This window comes from Microcebus murinus, chromosome 19 (assembly GCF_040939455.1).
Source record: "Microcebus murinus isolate Inina chromosome 19, M.murinus_Inina_mat1.0, whole genome shotgun sequence".
Taxonomy (NCBI): Eukaryota; Metazoa; Chordata; class Mammalia; order Primates; family Cheirogaleidae; genus Microcebus; species Microcebus murinus.
Genome location: NC_134122.1, coordinates 27,359,235 through 27,379,564, shown reverse-complemented (window position 1 = coordinate 27,379,564; position 20,330 = coordinate 27,359,235). Strand labels below are relative to the sequence as shown.

The following is a 20,330-nucleotide window of genomic DNA, read 5'->3' as shown; positions in this document are numbered from 1 at the left end:
CGGCCTCGGCCCGCAGCCCGCCTGGACCGTCCCTTCTCTGCTGGCCGACGCCCGCGGGCGCCAAATGTAGGGCGGATGCGGGTCGTAGGCGCCACAGGCGGGACCAGGGCAGCCGGCTCCGCCTTTTTCGGTCCTCCGCGTCCTCACTGCCAAACCCGGGTGTGGGCCCTGGGCGGGAGTGCGCCCTGGTTGTCCAGGCTGTGGCAGGCCCCTCGTTTTCTCGATGCTAACACTTGCCCCTCTAGTCTAGCCCCGCAGCCCACTCCACTCTTTTAAGTTACCTGGGCGGCCTTGCAGCCACCTGACTTGGGGTCTTGGGCCATGTGGTCCCCAGGGGGGCTTCCCATCCTGACCCTCTGCCTTATCAATGGGGATGTGGCCAGGTGGCTGGGCAGAGGGAGGAGACCCTGGTGAAAACCCCTCCCTAAGATCTGGCGCTCTCAAAGCCAGCCAGGCAGCGGCTGCTGGGGTGCAAGGTCTTCATGGATCTCAGGAGGCCCCGGTGCAGGCTCCATTCTGTCGGGTCTAAGGGTTTGACACAATTAAGAACACGTGTTCTCTCTGCCCAGAACTTTCCCTGCCTTGCCTTCACTGGCCAACTTGGGTTTGTTCTGCAGGACATGGCTGTTTTTTCTGGTCACTTTGACCCTGCCAGCCTCCCCATCAAAGGTGTCCACTAGACAGACTTCCAGCTGCATCAGTGAGCTTTTGCAAAGGCATTTGGGACCCTGAGCCCCTATCTTGCTGCTCCTGCAGGTTTTTTCAGACAGATCTCGGCAGCTTTGGCAAATCCAGGTGATGGCTTTAGTTTAACCAGAAAAGTTTCAATCGATCTGTACCAGCAACCCTGTTCCCCTGGGACAAGTGCAGTCTAATACTGAGGTGACACCATTGTTGCTTCCCTGGCTTCTACCCCTCTGCTGCTTTGTGGATGCCCAGGGGATGACCCCTAGTGGCCCTGAGTGGTCTAATGCAATCAGCTCAGGGCGTCTCCTGCCCTGAACTTGTGACTTACAATGACCCCATCAAAGCAAAGCCCAGGACTTTGAGAATCCAGGACAAAGCAGCCCCTCCTAGGCAAGCAGCATGAATCTGAACTCAAAAGTGGAGCAGTCAATGAGGGACGCTGAGGCAGGAGAGTGCAGAGTGGGGAGAACCCAGAGAAGTAACCAGAGCTCCAGGCAACCTCACGGGTCAGCCTGGGCTCAGCCCACCTCGAGGTTTCAGATACGTGAGCCAAGTAATCTGCTTTACTTGTAAGCTGGTTTGAGTTTTTTCTATCAATTACCAAAGCATCTGAACAAATAGACACACCTGAGTGCCCCTTTCTCCTAACTGTGAAAACAGAACTGAGGCAGCCTGATGTGATGAAAAGATTCATAAAGTCCATGCAAGCATGTTTGTACTGTTCAACCTGTGATCCCCAGTGCCTGTCACAGAGACTGGCATGTCTGCTGAGTAAATGATCAAGTGGTGCCAGGACACTCAATCCAACTCTGGTTCTGCCACTTATCCTGTACTGTAGCCTCAGACAAGGCACTCCTCTTGCCATGCCTGAGTTTCCACACCTGTAAATCGAGACTAACAAGCATTGCCCCTAACTCACAGGCTGCAGTCATGGAGGGAAGACCCAACAGGTGGGAAAGCAAATCTCAGACTGGAAAGTGATGGAAGGCATGATTTGAAATGGCTCCCTTGGGCAGACAAAGTTTTCTAAGCCTTAAGTAAAGCACTGCCTTGAGTTAGAGGAGCTTGGGGATGGAAGAATTTTATCTGGAGTTTCGAGAACAACTTGGAGAACTTTCTGTTTCTTCCGGGAATCTGCTTTGCACACTGCCCTAGATGAAGATGCTACACTCCCCCTTCCTTTCTGCCTTCTCAGGTTTCCAAGAAATGCAGCCACAAACTCAGGCCATGGCTCTTCTGGGCTGGCTTACGTGAAGAAAGGCAGTCCTGGGCTGGTGCCGTCTCCTAGTTGTCGAGGTTCTTGCTGGCTTTCCACATCGGTCTTACTACCTCTGGGCCACAAGACAATGGCCAAGTTGACTGCAGGCAAGCAGTGGGCTGTACAAGGCAGACCAGGAAGGAAAGAGCTCCCAGCATATTCTCCCTTTTGTCTGATTGCCCATGACAGGGGCATGTGTCCATGTCTACTCCAGAATGGGCACCATGGGTCCAGTCCCTTCCCTTGAGATTAAAGGACCCATCACCACCTGAGAGGAGGGAGGAAGGGAAACCCTTGCCTCTTGCTCTCAAGGCCACACATATACGTCAGGTGGGCAAAGTCCCGGAGGCCAGATGTCCACCACAGGCTGAAGCCTGTAACATGCTCAGTACTTCACAACTCAGCCCAGTCTCCTTCTGGGGGTGACACCTTCCTTCTGAGCCACGTGGCTTCTGAGCCACATAGCTCAGATGTCAGTTCACCTGAGAAACTGAAGTCTACAATGTAACCCCATGAGGTATTGGCAAATACAAGTCACCTCCCATCAGTTCCAGTGACATCACCCTGCTTGTGAGCTTGGGTGAGCTAGGGTGAGCTAACTAGGCTGTCACTACAGCATCTCCACTCCCTACCCTTGCCCAATAGGCGGCATGCTTAGTGGTTACCACTGGAACTCCAGAGAGACTAGTCATTCCCCTCTCTGGTCTTGAGTTTTGTCATCCATAAAATGTGGTAATAGTTCCAACCCTCTAGGATTGTTGTGAGCAGGTCCTGCCTACCAATTGCTGACCTTGTTGCGTGATAGTTTGCTCTTCTTATGGTGAAGTACTGCATTCAGGGCGTGGATAACACACCTTTCCTCAAGAATCCTCTTTTTTTGGTCACCGACCCACACGAGAAATGTGTATTGTGACCTAGCACACACCTCCATGTATGTCTGAAACATAATTATCATGAAAAAACACTTACTATGTACAATGCAATCTGGTATTTTCTATTTCATTTTTTTTAAATGCTAGTCATGGCCGGGCGCAGTGGCTCACGCCTGTAATCCTAGCACTCTGGGAGGCCGAGGTGGGTGGATTGCTTGAGGTCAGGAGTTCAAAACCAGCCTGAGCAAGAGCGAGACCCCATCTCTACTAAAAATAGAGAGAAATTAATTGGCCAATTAATATATATAGAAAAAATGAGCCGGGCATGGTGTCACATGCCTGTAGTCCCAGCTACTCAGGAGGCTGAGGCAGCAGGATTGCTTGAGCTCAGGAGTTTGAGGTTGCTGTAAGCTAGGCTGACGCCATGGCACTCACTCTAGCCTGGGCAACAAAGCGAGACTCTGTCTCAAAAAATAAAATAAAATAAAATAATAAAATAAAATAAAATACAATACAATACTAGTCATAACCTACTAAATTGATTTTTACAACCCACTAATTGGCTATGGTCCTCATTCTGAAAAACTATTCTAGGCCATACTTCCTTTTTCTGAATTAAACTGGTATATTAGTTTCCTGTTGCTTCTGTAACAAATCACCACAAACTTCATGGCTTGAAACAACAAAATTTATTTTCTTACAATTCTGGAGGTCGGAAGTCTGCATCAGTCGCAGTGTAGGCAAGGGCAGTGAGTGCTCCTTTGGAGCCTCCAGGGGAGAATCCATTGCCTCATTTTTTCCAGTTTCAGGAGGCTGCCGCATTCCTTCTGGCTCATGGCCCTGAGTCACTTCAATATGTCACCCCTTTGTATCTCTTGACTCTGCTAAGGAGTAGCAATCCTCCTGCTACCCACTCTTATAAGAACCCTCGTGATTACACGAGCCCACCCAGATAATCCAGGATAAGCTCCCATCTCAAGATCTGCAACTTAATCACATGTGTAAAATTCACAGGTTCTGAGGAGTAGGACATGGTCATTCTTGGGCCAGGAGGCATTTTTCTGCCTACCATACCTAGTATTCAAATCATACACACACAACTTAATAATCTCATACTTTATACATTGGTCTGGACTGACCATCCCACATGGGGTAGCTTTCTCTCCTCAGCTACGCCTCAGGCACCTAGGGAAACCCTGGTTCTTGACATGGTTGCCTCCAGAGTGGGGGCACACATGAGCTCCTGCATTGGGGGTCCAGAGAGGATACTACGGCACACAGGGATGAGGCAGGCCATCAGGCCAGCACCCCTGGCAGTAGGATTCTCTTGGAGGGAAGGCTTCCCACAAGTCATTAAAAAGGCAGAATTAATCTTTTGAGAACACCATGATGTCCTTTGAGAAGTACTGTTACCAGTATCCTAGAACAGAGCTGTGTCAGAGTTGTTGCTCTGGTTATCCTGTGCAGTGAGATCAAGAACACTCAAGGCTACTCTGTATTTATTTTGCTTTTTATTTATATTTGTACTTCTTTAAAATTCTCAGCCTTGGAATGTCAAATTTCACATCTAGTTATGATGAAAGAACTCAGTTCGGGCACAATAATCTCTAAACCAAGATGCTACCTTTTCCCATGACTCTTCCCCTGCAGGCTCCCTGGCAGCACACCCTTTGTGGGTGCTCATGTTGGCAGTGGGCTACCCTGCCGTGGGCACCGGACACAAAGGGTCTCCCAGAGCAGCCTCCCATTGGGCTTGGCTGCTTAGTGGAGCTAGGTTTCTTTGTTACTCAGATACAAAATGGGGACAGAATACAATAGTCTGCAGAAGTATTGTAATGTTGAGATAATAGTCAATAAATGGTTCCCCCCTCCAATAAATGGTTCTTTTTGGTCAAAGGTTGAATAGGATGGTGCAATTTAAGAAACTAAGAATCTAAGATTTTACCCTAAAAATGAACTAATCTAATGAAGAATTTACCCCTATTTTTCTACTAAAAATGGAAATAGAAATATGGAAATAGTATAAGGAAACAAATCCAAAACCACATTCAGCATTTTAATTTAATTTTCTAGTGGACAATTTACATATCTCCTTCACCCTTTCCTTTAAGTTAGTGTGACAATTTTCCATAATAAACTACTTAAAGAGAAGCTTTGGTCAAGAATGGAATGAAATAGCCAAAAAAAAAAAAAAAAAAAAATCACTGCTGCTTTTAAAAAACCAACACTTTCACCAATTTTATACTCAAACAAAACCACACACTATTTGCACGATATGTGTTTCAGTGTTTCCTTGGGGCTGGCTTTCCTCACCATCCAATGGCGGAGCTGTGGTCAGCCACCGTTTGTCGTGCTGGATGGCAGAGGCTCACTCAGCTTCACATTATCCGGAGGCCCTGGATAGAAGACTCTAAGGTCTTGAAAAAGGTAGGAAGAAGACAGATCACTACTGAGGACTGTCCATCCTGGAGCTTTCCCCACAGTACCTACACTACTCCCCCCTCCTCCTTGGTTGAGATGCAGGGCCTCATCCCCCCAGATCTGGCCCCACCCCGACTCTCCCAGCACTCACCCTGCAGAGACTCTCCAGGACTGGGCTGTCCTCCAGGCCATGTACTCATTGTCCCCATCATCCTAACCCACAGGCTCTGGGCACAGCCCTCACTCCTCCGTGTTCTTAAGGCACATACTTCCTCCCTGTGTGTCACCGGCCCATGTACCTTGCCTCCTCACTACACTCTACATGCCCCAGTGGCATGCTCTCCTATGCTCCTGCAGGCCACATGGCAGCCAGCCTGGTACAGGGATCAAAGAATAAAGGATTGAGCTGTAGCTGCCCAGGTGGTGATCATTACACAGGAATGCAGATGTCCAGGACATAAAGACAGGAAGGTGAAAGGAAGGGGGAGACTTTAGAGGAAGACTATTTCTCCAAAAAGTATGTTGGAGGCTATTCTATACTAAGTATTTGACCCAAGGCAAGGGGAATCAAACATCATGGAAATGCACAGGCAGTGGCAAAATTGTGTAAATATTGGCCTATTTTGGAGGTTAACAAGTAGATGAAGTTAAACTCAGAGCCACAGGCAGGAGCCATTTTTCTCTTACCCATGCTCCTCCTCCTCCCTAGTTTCTGTCTCACCCACCATTTGCCAATGCTCAGCTAGAGAGGGTGGAGTCCTCTTGGATTTGTCCCTCATTGTCAAGAGCCTTCCATTCAGCCTCCTCAATCTCTTTCCAGTCCAAAACCTCCTGGTCTCACCTCCTGCCACAGTGGGGGTTCAAATCCTTATCACTTGTTCACTGGACTCAGGAGCTCTGCCTGGATCCCACAGTGGCCCCATGCAGGCCATCCACCTACATACAGCCCAGTGCCTTTCCACTTAAGTTCTGAAACAGCTCCAGCTGTCTGCAGACAATGCCCAATGTCCTCTCCATGACCATACCATGGCTCTTTTTTCTAGTTATACCTTGTGCTTCTGTTGGAGCCATACCCACTGGCAGTGCTGGGGATGCAGCACTGGCTCCCTGAACCCCAGGCTGCTCTGTCTGTGCTGCCTTTGCAGCCTGGGGTGCGCACTCTGCTTCCTCAGCTCATGGTCCCCCTCTCCCTCTCCAACCCCACTGAAGCTTGAGATGCAGCTCAGGTACAACCTCTTCCCTGCAGTGGTGCAGCCCATGCACCTGCCACATCCCTCTGTGTGAAAACACAGGCCCTGCCTTCTCTTTTGGAGCCCCGTCTAGCACCCCCACACAGCATCAGGGGCTACCTTTCTTTTCTACCAGACAAGCCCCTCAGGGGCTCCTTCATCTTGATATCCTCAGTGCCCAGCACCCTGCCTGGCACCCAGGAGACACTTAGTGAATATTTACCAAATTGATTACAGTAAACCATAACAATATATATAGTTAAACAGATAAACCTAGGCTGGTGCCCAACACAGGGCCTCCTTCAAAAACAACACTCAGTTTTTTCTCAATGAATAAATGGACATCTAGAAGTATTCATTCCATCTCATTGAGAATGTGTGTTTCCCTTCTGCTGATAACTTACAGGTTTTAAAGAGAACTACAGTGTAATGTTCTACATTTCTGATGTATACTGGATTTGACATTCAAGAAATGAGAGACATTCTCACAAGGGTTTTAGCACAAACAAGATTTGTTCTGAAAGGTAGAAAATACCTTGAAATCCCAAATTGTCATGGCTCCATCGATGCCAGTAGTGCAAAATTTGCGACAATCTTGCTTGTCCACCTCATAAATAGACACTTGACTGAAGAAAAGCAAAACAAAAGATATTGTAAGGTATATAGTAGAAGTGAGCCCAACCTTCCTAACAGTGTAAGGGCAGCTTAAGGAAATGAATTATCTTTCAACTCCTGAATATTAACTTGTCCATCACCATTAGGCTATAGCATCGGCTCAGAAAATATCCAAAAGCATTTTATTACTCAATTTTATTATCAGATGTCTAGAAAAGACAAGACTGAAAGGGGAAAATGTTAAGAATGTGCATTAATCAGAGTGTTTTAAAGAAGCAGGGATGGGCCGGGCGTGGTGGCTCACGCCTGTAATCCTAGCTCTCTGGGAGGCCGAGACGGGCGGATTGCTCAAGGTCAGGAGTTCGAAAACAGCCTGAGCAAGAGCGAGACCTCGTCTCTACTATAAATAGAAAGAAATTAATTGGCCAACTAATATATATAGAAAAAAATTAGCCGGGCATGGTGGTGCATGCCTGTAGTCCCAGCTACTCGGGAGGCTGAGGCAGGAGGATTGCTTGAGCCCAGGAGTTTGAGGTTGCTGTGAGCTAGGCTGACGCCACGGCACTCACTCTAGCCTGGGCAACAAGTGAGACTCTGTCTCAAAAAAAACAAAAACAAAACAAAAAAAAAAAAAAGAAGCAGGGATGACCCAGCCCACATGGCATGCAAATGCTTGGGAGCAGGTTGTGGGCAGGACAGCAGCAATGATGGAAATAATGTGTGTGTGTTTTTTTAAAAAAAACTACAGGCATGATGAAGCCTGACTTAAATCCAATTGGCTCTAAACAAAATCTCCCAAATCACCCTTCAAGACAGCAAGTACATATAAGCTGAGAGCCCTTCTTGCATTTAAAATTAACCATTATAAATCTTTGAAGCAGACATACCACTAGATTCCAACCAAGCCAATCAGAGGAACAGAGAAATGAAATAACTTATCTTAGCCTAATTATCTGGAAAGCTTTCAAAACAATCAATTCCAAAGCTCAGACAATATTTTTCTTTCTCCTCTAAAATGTCTAGAATTTATCCCTCTAGAGAATGGCAAACCATGGCACACACTGCCTATTTTTACACAGCCTATGAACTAAGAATGGCCTTTACATTTTTAAATGGTTGGAAAAAAAATTAAAAGAAGATTATAATCTCATGATGTGAAAATGATGTGAAATCCAGATTTCAGTGTCCATAAAGTTTTACTGGAACACAGCCAAATCATTCATTTACATATTGTCTATTTGTTGCTTCAGTGACAGGACAGCAGAGTTGAGTAATTATGACAGAAACTCTATGGCCCCTCAAAGTCTAAAATACTATCTTGTCCCTTACAGAAAAAGTTAGCTGACACAGCTCTACAGCAAAGAGGGCCTAATTTCTGCAAATAAAATTAGACTGTCCCATTGGCAAGGATTTGTCTTTATTTTTCACCTAAAAGTCTCAGAGAGGTGATGAGAACTATTTCCTTCCTGACACACAGTCTGCAAGGAAGCTTGGACAGAGAAACCTGAAAGGTGTACAGAAATGGTAAATTTTGCTATGCCTTCAAGTTCTTGTTTTTCTTTTCTTTTCTTTCTTTTTTCTGCAACAACCCATTCCAAGTGAAAGGTTCTTATTTTTCAATAGAGCACAGACATTTTCAACCTATTTTAAGTCCAACTGCCCCTTCTGCTAAACATAGAGAAAAGCACAACCTGCATTTCATAATAATTCTCTCAAAGAGAAAGCCTAGAGGTTTCCATTATTCCTCCTGCCATCAACACCACAATAAAAGTCTTCCAACACAAAAGGTCTAGTCAAAAAGAGAAAATCCTATGGTACTCAACTCAGAACACAATAATTTGTAATATCAAGAATATATTACTTTCTTATTTATATTTAAAATATATTACATTACTCCTCTAGGTTTAAAAAACAAATCAAGCTTTCTAGACAAAATGTAATTCTATTATCTTATATAATCACATATACCTGGTGAAAAACCAATAAAGAGATTCCTCAGCTTTGTCATAATGATGATAAGAACTGTTCCTCTAATTAAATCATCCTCCTGTTTGTATGCATTACTTGAAATGATAGCTAGAGTTACCTTTTCAAACAGGATATATCTATCCTTCCCTAGCAGAGGAACATGGCAATCAGGAAGGCTGCCCTTGGTTCTCAATCGAGCTGTTGAGAAGGTGAGCCCTGGAAGAGGCTGCCCAGACAGGCCACCACCTCACAGTCTACAACAGGATACCCACCCCTCCCACTGGATGCCTTGTGCATTCTGCACCGTGAAGGACAGAGTGACTCTATCATGAGCTGAAAATAAGAGCCCACAGTCAGGAAGATACAGATTTCTCTCTGTGCTCATTCCTAAGGGGATACCCAGGCCTGCAGTGCATAGAACTTTTGTAGGGACCTGGGTTAGGAAACAAGGAGAGGAAGAAGGGCATCTTGGTCACCCAACCACTTCTCCACAGATGGCACCTACGTGATGCTATTCTGGTGCAGCGTCTCCAAGGCTGTATTGCGGTCTTCGGTTGTGGCCCTCTTGTCCATGTTGCGGAAACGTTCCATGGCAGACATGTTGCGCTGGATGCTCTGTTTTGGAATGTCTAACTTGGAGACAAAGGTCAAGCAGCCGCGGTCATCATAGTTAAAGAGCATTGGGCAGCAGTCATGGCCCTGAAACAAGATATCAATCAGCCCCTGGAGGGTATGCTGCCTACCTACCACCTCTTCAGCAAAATGTTCACCATTACAGGCACCTCTTACTCTTAAAAGCTCTATTCCTTCTAAAAGGCTGTTCTACTTTGTGCTAGTGTAATAGAGCATGCATTGTTCCCAGTCTGGAGAATCACATACAGTGCCCCACAATGAAGAATGAAGAGAAATACTTACAGCAGCCACAACACTATTCTCGGAGACAAACGATACACTCAGGAGTGGCAGGAATTCTGTTTTCAGAGTTGAGACCCTAAACACAAGAACGTTTGTTACCCCAAGATGAAACAGACCATGCAGCTTCTTTATAGACACAGAAGACCACAAAGGACCTATTCTCACAGGGCTTCTTCAGTATCAATGAACACTTAAGTTTAAAAGAAGCCCCATGACCTCAACTTGTAGGAATCTCAAGCATGAGGCCGCCCTGAGGTTACTTTCAGAAACTGAGGCCTTCAGCTCTCTCTGGCCTGTGCTCCACCCCCCTCTGAGGTCCCTCCCAATTGCTAGTCCCCAGGAAGCTCTTGGTCTTCCGTCTTCCTTGTCCCTGCACCCTTCTGCCCCCTGCACTCTTCTGCCCCCAGCGCAGGCTCTGCTCCTTTTGCTTATCCAAAGTCACTCCAGGCTTTGGTAGCTCATGACAGGATCACCTCCATGAAGCTTTCCTGAATCACTCAGCCTAAAGGGGCTTCTTCTTTCTCTTACCTCCTTGAGTTCTGCTCTTACTATCACTATCATTCATTGAGTGATTGCCCTAGGCTGTAATCCTTTCCACACCTGTGCTCACCAGGGCTCCTAGAGGGCTGTGACCACACAGATATTTGCCTGCAGCCAGGCACTGTGTAAGGGCCTAGAGCTACCAATATGAATAAAATCCAGTCTTGGTCAGCCAGGAGTTCACACTTGAACAGGCCGTGTCTGTGTGAGCAGGTGTGCGTGTGTGTGCGCGTGCATAGTAGTTATTTATTCTTGCACCTGGCAAAGAGGTTCCACAGATATGCCCGGGTCAAACACATTGGTTGATAAATTAGGAGTGCCTAACTTCACGCAAAAGGTGACACATTTTAAAAGCTAACTGTATATGTCTCAGGAGACTCCTTAATAAGGTTGGTACTGGATTAAAGAACACATCATCTTAGCCCTTACTGTGATATGCCTGACGTTTACTACATGAAATATTTATGTTGGAGAAGGGGAAGGGTGAAGGATATAATCTAACTTGCAGGGCTAGAAAAGGCAAATAAGAAGTCAATAAGAGGGTAGACAGTGACTTGTAATAAGCACATGCTTATTACTTACTATGTGTTACAATAAATCATACAAAATCAAATAACACTAGCATTAAAATATTATTGAATATCAAAAAGCAAATTATTGTTCAAAATGTATAACATGGCCAGTGTGATGGTTCATGCCTGTAATCTTAGCACTCTGGGAGGGAGGCCGAGGCAGGAGAACTGCTTGAGGCCAGGAGTTCGAGATCAGCCTGAGCAAGGCAAGACCCCATATCTACCAAAAATAGAAAAAATTAGCCAGGTGTGATGGTGCATTCCTGTAGTTCCAGCTACTTGGGAGGCTGAGGCAGGAGGACCGCTTGAGCCCAGGAATTTGAGGTTGCAGTGAGCTATGATGATGCCACCACACTCTAGGCTGGGAAACAAAGTAAGATTCTGTCTCAAAAAAACCCAAAAAGTATAACATAATCCAATTTATGTTAAAAATGAAAAGATATTTAAGTGCCTATATATGTACAGAAATCTTCTGAAAGACTGCCTTTATTATGGAGAGAGGAATTTTTTCAAAAATAAAATTAACCAAAAAACCCCCAAATTTAATCCAATTAGGAAAAAAAAAACTCTCTCTGAAATGTCATGTTGTTCGCATTCAGTGATCCATACTCCTGCTGCTACACCTTACTCCCTGACCTGACAGGCAGTGTCACCCAATGTGAGTTTAACGATGAGTTACCTTTAGCTGCCAAATGGAAAGGGATTCATCAGGAAAGAACAAAGATTTATAAGAGGAAAAGGATTCTAATCTTCTCTCTTCCTCCTACATATGATGAGCAGAATGAATTCTGATGTCTGACAAGGTGCTTTAAGATTGAGTAGGCACCCCACTCACAAAAGAGTCACAGCAATTTGAGTTCTTCCATCACACAACAGACATGGCATCAAGGGTTTTTAAGTGTTACTAAATGGAAGTCCCAAATTAATGGAGTCATTGTTCATTGACTATCCAGACTAAGAACATATCTCCTATTTAATTTAAGGCCAGTGGATGACATTTATATGTTGTAAAGAATTCAGAGTTAACAGACCAAACTGAACATTTTAAAGGGACCCTTATCAGTAGGAAGCCAGGAGGGTTCTTCAAAGGAATCACTATCAGTACTTCCATTAAGAAGTATTTTCAGAAGTAAAACCTAACTCTTTAAAATTACCAAAACAGACCATTTAAATCTGTCTGTAGCTGTAAGTGCTGCCTTGCAGTTCTGGTTGGGGTTTCTATGCTTGTGTCCTATACTTAGCCCAGCTGGTGGGAGATCCTACCCCCTGCTCCCCACCTTCCAAACAAAAGGCAAATACTCACTGCACGCTTTTCGAGGCATCAGCAACAGATACAGTGCTGTCGTGACTGACCCAGGCCAGGCGGCTCCCACTGGCGGAGAAGCTGACCCCATGGACCCAGCCGCCTGTGCCACTGCCCCCAAACTCTGACATCAGCTGACCAAAAGGCATCTTGCTGCCCCAGGGTGTACTGGCTGGCTTTTCATCCACTTCTTTAATATAGGCAGAAAACACTCTGCAATTTAAAAGACAAAGAAAGAAAAAGCAAATGAAAATGTATCTATGTAGAAATAGGCTACAGGCAGCTACCACAAGGTATCCTAGAATGCAAAGAGGTTGACTTGTAAAAACAAAACACAATGGACAAGTTCAGACACACAAACCTCTCAAGTCACAGAATGGTTCTAAGGGTTGCTTATTGGCCAATGCAAGTTTGGCAAATCCATACTTAATCAACAGATACTCACAGAGCACCTACTGTGTGTCAGGCACTATCTAGGTAATGAATACAAAAGCACCACTCGCCCATGGAGTGCACATTCTGGGGAGATCTTGGTGTCCTACCCCATCCCACCCCCCGCCCAGTCAGACCTTGCTAAATGACCACAGCATTCTTTCCTGTCTATTTTACCGTCATTCTCAGCATAGTACTCCAGGAAGCCCACACAGTCAATAGTAGGAGAGAGGAGACTATTTGCTACCCCACAACACACCAATAATATTAACTTATTTAAAGGCAGAGGGACCCAAAGAGAAAGCCAAGGGAGTGGGTGAGAAAGAGTGGGCAGGTTCCCTAGTGCTGCCAGATGGCAGATTGGGATCCCCTTACCCTCAGACCCACTGTCCAATCTTTGTGGCAGGACAGTCTGAGATGGGTCCTTTACAGCTGGTGTCATCAGTTTTTTTCTAACTCACTCTCTTTATCTAACTCCATGCAGCTGTGTGTGAGGACATTTAGGCCCAGAGTTGGAAAGGGGACGGGACAAATGAGAACAGCTGAAGATCTATCCTTTTGGTCCCTTTTTGCCCTGTAATGCTATTTCTACTTTGTACATCTTCTCTTTATTATTTTTATTATTTATTTATTTTTTAAAAATGTCAGAGTATTACAGGGTATCTCTTCTCTTTAGAAAACTTCTGAGGCTGGGCACAGTGGCTCATGCCTATAATCCTAGCACTCTGGGAGGCCGGGGTGGGTGGATTGCTCAAGGTCAGGAGTTAGAGACCAACATGAGCAAGAGCGAGACCCCTGTCTCTACTAAAAAAATATAAAGAAATTAATTGGCCAACTAAAAATATATATAGAAAAAGTAGCCAGGCATGGTGGCACATGCCTGTAGTCCCAGCTATTCAGGAGGCTGAGGCAGGATTGCTTGAGCCCAGGAGTTTGAGGTTGCTGTGAGCTAGGCTGATGCCATGGCACTCTAGCCCCAGCAACAGAGTGAGAGAGACTCTGTCTAAAAAAAAAAAAAAAAGAAAACTTCTGAACCTAAAGGCTCCCTGTAAGAACCAGGGTATTCCCTTCCCCTTCCACCCCAAATGACAATGGCAGCAGCAGCTCTAGAAGAGACAGCACGGAGGACAGTGAGTTATCTCTAAGTTAGAAGATGTGATGTTAAAGTCATTGTGTTTTAAATCAGAGGCTGCTTTTGGTGGTTTTCAGCTGCCAACTTGAGAACGCAGATGGAACAGATCCACCCCGACAGGACTGCAAGTCAAAGAAAAGTTTATTTGTGGAAATTAATATGAACAAAAGAATTGCAACCTATTTTCAGAATCAGATTTTTGGACATACCACAAGAATCCACCTAGTTGGCCGGGCGCGGTGGCTCACGCCTGTAATCCTAGCTCTCTGGGAGGCCGAGGCGGGCGGATTGCTCAACGTCAGGAGTTCAAAACCAGCCTGAGCAAGAGCGAGACCTCGTCTCTACTATAAAATAGAAAGAAACTAATTGGCCAACTGATATATATATAAAAAATTAGCCGGGCATGGTGGCGCATGCCTGTAGTCCCAGCTACTCGGGAGGCTGAGACAGAAGGATCCCTCGAGCCCAGGAGTTTGAGGTTGCTGTGAGCTAGGCTGACGCCACGGCACTCACTCTAGCCTGGGCAACAAAGCGAGACTCTGTCTCAAAAAAAAAAAAAAAAAAAAAAAAAAAAAAAAAAAAAAGAATCCACCTAGTTTAGTGTCAGCTAGTTTCACTTTTCAGGGGAACTAGAATGACTCTGGTTAATAGATCACAAACACAACTCAAAATATAAAGTGCCTCGACGTATATGAAGTACTGTAACTCCCATCTCTGCAGCCCAACTCACACACACACAATTTTTAAACCTTAGGTATACCTGAATATAAATCACCATCCAGGTTTTCTGGAAACTCTCCACATAGTTACTGAAGAAAAATGCATTCCATTTCCCAACCCGCTATATAGTCAACGAAGCAACATTATTTGCTTTTCTTTCAGCTAAGGGGGAAAAAAGCCTTCATGATAAAGAACAATTTTAAAAAGCAATTACATGGTATGATCCTTAAAGCTCTTAGCAATGGCTGCATTTCTTGTAGCCTCATGCTAATGACAAATAAAAAGCTTTAACTGAAAAGACAGCACAATAATAGCTCAGCAGTGCACTGTTTAGCTACATTTTGTTAATCTTTGTTTCACTCTGGAATCTGCAGAATCTGCTGCCTAGAATATGAAATGAGAAATACTGTAGCCGACTAAGAGAGAGAGAGAAAGAGACGAAAGAGACACAGCACACATGCTAATCCTCCACTTTAAACCATGGATATTCTGCCTAAAGAAAACTTTCCTGACCCTGTCCTTGCCTCTCCCTCCTACCCCACTTCCAAGTCCATTTCTACCTCAGTGACTTAGGCATGAGCTCCTCTTGTAGATCGCAAGCTGCTTTCAACTTTGAGTCTCTCACAGTGCTTAGCACAGAAAGGAACCTTATACATATTTGTTGAAGGATGAACAATGAGCAGCTTAAGTCTATCAATTCTCATTTGTTCCCACCTGCATTTGAAGTCACATGATCCTGCTGCCAGCAAAACATTGTTGGGATGCCAATCCAAGCTGAGGACTGTGGAGCGAATCGGCTTTTTAATGTGCTTGCTTACCCACCTACGAGAGGAGAAAAACTATTTTAGTTTAGCCACACATCAAGCAACAGTCCCCAAATGACCTACAAATGTGTGGCAGGTGAAAATACCAAAGCATGGTTCTTCTGTTGGCCACCAGGCCTCCTGACAGAAAGCAGGTGCATTTCTAAAGGACAGAAGAGAAGACCCATCAATGGTCCCTTCTGTTTTCCTGTCTTTTAGGCTTTGCCATTCTCATCAGACCAGGAGGTTTCCAGAGGTCCTCATCAGTAAATATTGATTAGCTTGGTTACTGTCCTATGAGATTTCAGATTACGTGTGACATTGACCTTTGAGATAAAATTTGAAGTTTGAAATTACTTAAATTTTTATTATAAATATTCACTCATTTGCTATTCCATTTTCAGTTAATTTTGGGTTGTAAGACAGCTTAATCTCCTTTACAAGTCTCCATGAAGCTGCAAATTCTTTTTATACTTTTTCACAGAGAAATCACAACCAAGAAATTAGAAGAACCTCTTGTTGGGGATTAGCCTCTAACTAATTCTCTAGTGCCATTCAAAAAACATTATTTATTTATGTGTAAGACCAGTCATTATTTTGGCTTAACTAATTCAATTTCTGCCCCAAAACTGTTGTTTAAAAATCAATCATTTACAGTTGTTCAAGAGATGAGAGACTTAATATTGAGCCAAATGCCTGTCCTTGAATGCTAAATTACCTTTCTACACAATCTTTTTCATAGAAACCTATCTGAAAAAGTTCATTCTGAAAAAGACAATACTCTGAATTGTTTTATACTGTAATTCTTCTTAAATTAAGGAAAAGAGTGTCAAGCAAAATAAGTAATTCATATGATTGAATTAGAGGCTTCTGAGACATTGTTTTAAAGTACTCACATGAAATATGACATATTATTCTATAGCTGAGAAACCACCCTGAACATATAACTTTTTCAAAAACAACACCTTTGACCATAGTAAAGTCCAATTTACCTATATTTGAGAATATTTTCAATACATAAAAATGTAAACAATTACTGAGGTTGAAGCTTAGCTAGGAAGAGAAGTTTCTTACATAATTTAATAAGACTGCAAGGACTACTACTTGACATACAGTTTAGCCATGCAGGAATATTAATGAAATTTGTTTTTTTTCCTTTCCTTTTCTTTTTTGTAGAGACAGGGTTTCACTATGTTGCCCAGGCTGCTCTTGAATCATGGCCTCAAGTGATATTCCAGCCTTGGCCTCCTGGAGTGCTGGGATTACAGGAATGAGCCACTATGCCCAGCTAGGTTTTTTGTGTTTTTTTGGGTTTTTCTTTTGTTTGTTTGTGTTTTTTTTTTTTTGAGACAGGTATCTCTCTGTTGCCCAGGCTGGAGTGCAGTGACACAATCAAAGCTCACAGTGACCCCAAACACCTGGGCTCAAACAATCTTTTGGCCCAAATTTGATTCTAATCTCCTCATTACAACAAACCTTCCAAATGACTTCTAGCAGGCAGCATTTTGTTACCTTATTTTTTACACAACTTTAAAGAAAAATGCATGTCTTAAATTCATAATTCAATCATATTGCAAATTCATAGACTTTCTTTCCAAAGAATAAAAATTCCTGAGATTTTACTAAGTTACAAAGGTAACATGATAATCCCTCCCTTTCAATGTGTCAGCAGAATACAGAAAGTATAACTACTACAGAGAGTAATGTGCACTCTGCTATTTTTAGTAGAAACACAAACACTGCCAGTTTTGTACTAAATGACAATTCCATGGGGAAGGATATTTACCATCATTCTGAACACATGCCTGGTAGAATATAGCTGTTTTCTTTTCAAAATAAGCAGGAAGAAGTAGTTCAAAAGAGTTACTTAGCCATAAAATAAACCTCTGTATTTTGACTGGCTCAGTTACAAATGATTTATATATATAAAGAAAAGTACAACATCCTGATTATACTTCTTAGATTCTGGTGAATTTTCACTTCATTGGTTTAAACAAATAGAATGTTCTACCAAGACACAGATTTGATAGGCAAATAAACCCTAAAGAAAGGAGAACATTGTTTTCTGTAAGAATCCCAGATATAGCAAGAAAAAAATTATTCCTCAGGACACTGAGACTCTTTCAAGTTTATGATTCATTTATCAGAGTAAGAAAACAGCAATTTGTGCAGTACAGGGTGAGAACAGTAGTAGCATCTTGCAGAACAAACAAGTTAGGAGATCAGAACATGACAACAATAGGTCTATATTAATATCAGAAGTGAGATTTAATTCAATGTGCACATGAGAAGGAAAAATGCTCAGAGAGAATGAAGAATTTCAAAGGAAAAAAAACCCTCTAGATGAGGAAAAACTGGAGTTATAGTTAAGCCTTCACATGATGCTTCAAGAAGTCACCAAGATCGCAGTGACAAAGGGAAAGGAAATAAATAAATAAAAGAAGTCACTAAGAATACAGCAGTCTAAACATAAATTCTATACAATAAAATAAAATATGTTCTGATGTTGCTCACCAGTCATTTTCAGACTCGAAATAACAAACAGAAATGAGCCGTGCTCCACTTCCCACAGCAAATTTGTTCTCTAGGGGGGACCACTTCACAAAAGTGGCTGCGCGATTAATTCTCAGGATCACCAGGGTTGGCTTCCAGACACCATCTTTCTGACTCCAGACATAGGCATTGCGGTCTGCCCCACAAGTGACGATGCGGTCGCTCTTGGGAGCCCAGTCAATACCTGCAAGTGAGATGTGAGTCATCTGCTTTGTCCAGTCAGTGACAACAGGCAGGTGGACACTGGCATGGTGGACCAAATATGGGCTTGGTACTTTCCTTCCCAGCCCCATCCTTCCCCCATCTATAGTCCTGATCATCACACCTCACAGAAAGGCAAGGATGTTTCCCTGCAAAGTGTTAGGGACTCAGGATCCCCCATGAGGCCAGGCGAAAGAACAGAGCTGTTTTATAATGAAGTTTTATAACTGCAGAGTTTATAAAACTAAGCAGGGGCATTCTTTCCATTCATTCACAGGTTCTAAAGATCCTAAAGTTCTGAAGATCCATTACCTCTTTCTTTTCTCTTTACTAGATTTTTTTGGTCTGAAAGTAACATTATTCATTCATTAACAGACCTCATTCCATGATATTAACTGACAGTCTACTACATGGAATTCAACTAAAACAGCATACAGGGTAAATAATAATAATCTTTAAAGAGGGAAAAATGTAAATTGTGATTCATTATATATTCTTCTGAAGATCACTGTCAGTTAAACCATGCCAAATGGTTTTCTTTTCTATATGACGCATGTTCTATGAAAGAGTCCCTGAGTATCTCTGCATCTAAACTAGGAAATACCTAAATCTGTTTCTAAATGTCAGGTTTAGTTTACTTATTTGACCAGATTTTTATTTATCTGGTACTTCTGTGAAGGAACCCAAAATCAAGGTCAGTTTGTTATATACCAAGAGCAAAATTTATTATGATTCAGTAATTTAATATTTATTGATGAGGTATTTTCTATAAATATAATTTCACATTAAAAAGTACAGAAATATTACTAATACATTTTTATTATAGATAGCACTTCAAAAATTAAAATTAACACTATTAACATTTATATGGAAAAAAGAGTAATATAAATCAAAGTCTCAATTTGTCATAAATCAGAGTGACATCAGTAGTATGAAAAGTTTATTCATTCATTCACCTACATGAATAATAAGCTCAATTTTTTATACCACTGAAGGGAAAAAAATGGATATTGTATCTAAGTGATGTATATTTTGATTTTAAATTCATTCAAGGTAATTTTGTAGTCCTCTTTATTAGATTTTACTTTTCACTACAAAAGCAATACCCACATATTTGTAAAAGACAAACATCACAAAGGGACATGCAGAAAGTCAAAGCCCTGTCTCCATTCTTTATCTCCCTAAATAATCCTTCCCCCAAATGGTGTGAATATCATAGCAAATGTTTTCTCCTGATTTTTATAAATTAGTATACATTATTTCAGAACACTGATTTTATAATTCCCTAAATCATCCCTCCATTGCTGACCATTTTGTTGGTTTCCAATCACTTGTCAGAATAGATAAAATTGGAATTTTTTTTTTTTTTGCTTGAGCTTTACTGCTTAAAAAATTGAAATTTTTAAACATTTAGGGCACATACTTTTTGCTCTGGTTAAAATGATTTCACTATGATAAAATCCCATAAGTGGGATGCAAAATGTTATTTCTATGAATGGTTTGTTTTCTTAAATTGATTACAAGCCTTCTAACCAGAAGAAAGCAAGTCTTTGAAAATATTTGTAGTGGGCAGATCTTAGGATGGCCCCATGATCCAGCCTGCTGGTGATCAAGACTTTGTATCATCTTCTCCCCTTGAGTGTGGGCAGGACCTGTGACTTGCTTCTAACCAAAGAAATGCTAGAAAGGTGATGAGTGATGGGATGTATGTGATTACATGTGCAAGATGACACAAGAGTACAGCACCAGTCTTGCTAGAGACTCCCATGCTCCCTTCACTGTTGGCTTTGAAGCAAACTGCCATGAATCTTACAGCCACAGGACATGAATTCTTCCCACAACCTGAGGGAGCTTGGAAGTGGATCCCTGGTGCAGCCTCTGATTAGAACCCATCCTGGCTGACAGCTTCATCGCAGCTTCTGAGACCCTACACAGAGATCCTGGATATGCTATGCCCAGACTCTTGACCCACATAAACTGAGATAATAAATATGTTTTGGTTTAAGCTGCTAAGTTTGTAGTATTTGTTACATAGCAATAGAAAGCTAATACATCCTCTAATATCCAGAACATTGCCTTGTAAAAAGAAATAGCTCAGAGATTTTGGAA

At 42.9% G+C, this 20,330-nt stretch overlaps 1 protein-coding gene across 1 annotated transcript in view; it reads right to left on the bottom strand.

The window, feature by feature from the left end:
- Positions 1-4,864: 4,864 nt before the first annotated feature.
- Positions 4,865-20,330, bottom strand: part of ARPC1A (actin related protein 2/3 complex subunit 1A) — a 30,323-nt gene continuing 14,857 nt past the window's right edge. Inside the window, exons 4-10 of the mRNA XM_012759041.3 lie at positions 17,982-18,204; positions 15,379-15,486; positions 12,381-12,593; positions 9,966-10,041; positions 9,556-9,749; positions 7,003-7,093; positions 4,865-5,234 (exon numbers count right to left, since the gene is read on the bottom strand). Of these exons, the coding sequence (XP_012614495.1) occupies positions 5,196-5,234; positions 7,003-7,093; positions 9,556-9,749; positions 9,966-10,041; positions 12,381-12,593; positions 15,379-15,486; positions 17,982-18,204 (944 nt within the window). The 3' untranslated portion in view covers positions 4,865-5,195. The remainder of the gene's footprint in view (positions 5,235-7,002; positions 7,094-9,555; positions 9,750-9,965; positions 10,042-12,380; positions 12,594-15,378; positions 15,487-17,981; positions 18,205-20,330) is intronic.